This window comes from Porites lutea, chromosome 9 (assembly GCF_958299795.1).
Source record: "Porites lutea chromosome 9, jaPorLute2.1, whole genome shotgun sequence".
Classification (NCBI taxonomy): Eukaryota; Metazoa; Cnidaria; class Anthozoa; order Scleractinia; family Poritidae; genus Porites; species Porites lutea.
Genome location: NC_133209.1, coordinates 8,110,494 through 8,113,591, shown reverse-complemented (window position 1 = coordinate 8,113,591; position 3,098 = coordinate 8,110,494). Strand labels below are relative to the sequence as shown.

The 3,098-nt window shown below is 37.2% G+C and overlaps 1 protein-coding gene across 1 annotated transcript in view; it reads left to right on the top strand.

Moving 5' to 3' along the window:
- Window positions 1-2,658, top strand: part of LOC140948101 (proto-oncogene tyrosine-protein kinase receptor Ret-like) — an 11,155-nt gene extending 8,497 nt beyond the window's left edge. The window contains exons 2-5 of the mRNA XM_073397326.1: window positions 1-81; window positions 540-580; window positions 1,231-1,327; window positions 1,695-2,658. The exon at window positions 1-81 is cut by the window's left edge and continues 131 nt beyond it. Of these exons, the coding sequence (XP_073253427.1) occupies window positions 1-81; window positions 540-580; window positions 1,231-1,327; window positions 1,695-1,929 (454 nt within the window). The 3' untranslated portion in view covers window positions 1,930-2,658. The remainder of the gene's footprint in view (window positions 82-539; window positions 581-1,230; window positions 1,328-1,694) is intronic.
- Window positions 2,659-3,098: the final 440 nt, after the last annotated feature.

Sequence of the window (3,098 nt, the reverse complement as noted above, 5' to 3'; positions counted from 1 at the left end):
TAAGAAGCAGAGGAAACTGCCCATCAAGTGGATGGCACCAGAGGCGATTTATGAACAGATCTTCACCTCCAAAAGCGACGTGTATGTGCTATTTTTGACATATAATACAGCCGAGCCGATAACACCGATTTTACGTGTACAAGAAACCTTAAAATTTCGTTAATTTGAGTGTGCGTCGCTGCTTAAGGCTTTTTATGTGTATATGGTATAAACATAATTTAGGCGTCTTAAGAATTGTTTCCCCCGTAATGGTTACTTTTCAAAAGAAAATGTTACAAAACATTTCTCTCATTATAAAATTTGTCAAGATCAACCCTTTATGGTTTCATTCGATTTCATTCCCTCTAGACAAAATTTAAACAAAATAAAACTATTGTCATTAAATGTAGGCCATGATTTGTCCTAAACCATATACAGCAGCAATACTCACTAGTCTTAGGAAGCGTTTTTCATGCTCTAATTTTTATGCGCAGAAGGCAACATTTTAGGCTTATTTATGTTCTTTTGTTTTATCTTTTGTTTTTGTTTTTTTATTTTAGGTGGTCATATGGAATCGTTATGTGGGAAATTGCAACTTTAGGTAAAATTCCAACTTCTACTTACTTTTTCGCCTGCGTAGCTTTTTCTTTAGAAAGGGAGGGAGGGGTTGGGGACCGAGCGGTGCGTTTTTCCCCATTCTCCTCGTGCTTTATACCCTCCTTTGCTCTCCCCAACTACTAGAACCTCTCAGTACCTTCAGGCTACTTATGCTCCGTCTAGCTTAACAAGTGTATAATCAAACAAGAAAATGGTCAGTACAGCTTTTTCGCATTGAACGTAATTCATCAATTGTCCTGTAACCCAGGCCAGGATGGTTGAGTTCAATCGTGCAACGATAAAAAAGCGTATTGGGCCAATAAACTACAACCGCAGAAGAACTGGCGAGTGTTTTGAAGAAATTCTACCTGAAAGGGGCTGGTAAGGAAACTGAACAGGTTCCTTCATTATTCATAAACTTTCAGTTAAATTTAGTGACTTTTCAAGATGAAAGTTCTGTAACTTTTGCAAGCCTAAGAAGGTAAGCATCGTAATCGTCCATTAAAGCGGCAGAATAGTCTCTATCAGTATCTAATAATCAGTTTAGTCCTTGGATCTCTGCTTATTCATTAAAAAAAAAAAAATTACTCGAGACTCGGAATTAGTGTTAAAAGTACAATCATAATCGAGAGACCCTTTTCAATTTTATTGCAGGAGGTTCACCCTACCCACTGCTTAACAACGCTGAGGTCATGAGTCTCCTCAGAACGGGGCACCGATTGGAAAAACCTGACTTGTGCTCGGACAACTTGTAAGCCATGAGAATTCCCAGGCATCATATTATTAACTAGTAACAAAAAATATTATTCATTCAAAATATTTTTCCGTTTATGACGGAATAATCTTCCCACCTGACCAAGAACCTAACAAAATAGATTTCATCAGAAAAGGTCCTTGTAACCCTCTCTCAGTTCACTCCCGCTTGTCCAAATTTCGGGAAAAAGAAAAATTGGCTAGAAAGGGGTATCAGGTTTGCTAAATAGAACGGATTGCCACCCAATTGTGTAAAAACGGGCTTTAAACAAAAACCTAAAAAAATAAATAAACACTATGGGTTTAGTATCTATCCCATCCTTGTTCATCTGAGGGTTAAAAAATGTGTTTTTGTTATCTTTTAGTTACGCTTTTATGATGGAGTGCTGGAAACAGAACCCGGATGAACGACCAAGTTTTCAGGAGCTGGTTGGAAGGCTGGAAGGAACCATGACTGAGCAAGTAGAATACCTTGACCTGAAACAGTTGGACGAGACTAAAGCGTACTATCAAGTGCAAGTGCCCAAAACGGGCGAAATAGGCGGCGACAGCGGGCTCGGCATGCACAGAGCTGTTTCTTTGATTTCAATCGCCGTTTAGAGTAGAACTACCAACTTAAGGCTGCGGTCTGAGGAAAAAACTTTCTAGTTCATGACATTACGTCAGTTGGTTTGGTTAAAAAAATAGTGTAATTTAAGAGTCGTCCCTTACAAAAGTAGATTGCTCGCGGTTAAAGCAGTTCTAGATTATGCAGGTTTAGGACTTATGGTCGATTTAAGCGTGCAAATCTATAGCAGCTTTTTGCTTTGAACGAAATACCCCAAAGAGTATAAGAGAATTAAAAAGATTTAGAAATGCATCATAGAAAGTAACCCCTGATTGTTTGAATTTAAATGACCATAGTTTGTACAAGAGAAGAGTTTGCTTAAAATCCAAATGTGAACATCATAAATTCCAAAACAGATTTTGCGTTTTTAAAATATCCAACAATGGATCGATCGTGAACCCATTTGGTCCACACTTGGGTGAAATGTGAAGACCAGTTCTATATCCATCTTTATCCGGTCTTGCGGAATCCATTTGGTTTGAGGTCATAAGTCTAATTTTGGATTTATTAGTATAAGTTCAATATAAAATAGAATCTTCAGAGTTATGTATTATTACTTGTAATGGGAAGGTATGAAACGCCTGTCCTTTACTTTTAATTATTGCACTATTATTTATTTAGCTTCAACTGAAATTTTATCTCGTGAATCGCCTGGCAAAGTTAACCTTAAATGTGTGGAACGACATAACTTAAAACTAAGAAATAAAAGCAGTCTTAACCAACTGAATATGTCTCTGAAGTCTTTTAAGTTGTGTATAAAAGTTCTGAATCAAATTCTTTAAAGCCGGGGAAACGTTCTTCTACACAAGAAAATATTCTTAGCTACCAAAAAACCTTCCAAAGACTATTAATTTTAATATAGATCAAGTATGATGTCAGATGTGGTAAGAACAAAAAAAGTGGCACACGAGGCACGCCCGTGTGTGTTAATGATTTTCTTACCTGCTGAAGAGACACACGGCAACATGCATGGAACCTCCTGATGGAACTTATTTGTTTTATACAAAAGCATGAAAGAAAAACAACAGACTTAACCTCCGTTGCACTTGACTGTTCGAGAATTTGTGCCAGTTGTTTTGCATATTTCTTTAAGTTAGGGTATTTTCAAGTGGTCAAGACACTTTTCGTCTCTATTTCTCCTTTCTCTGACCTGTAAACAACC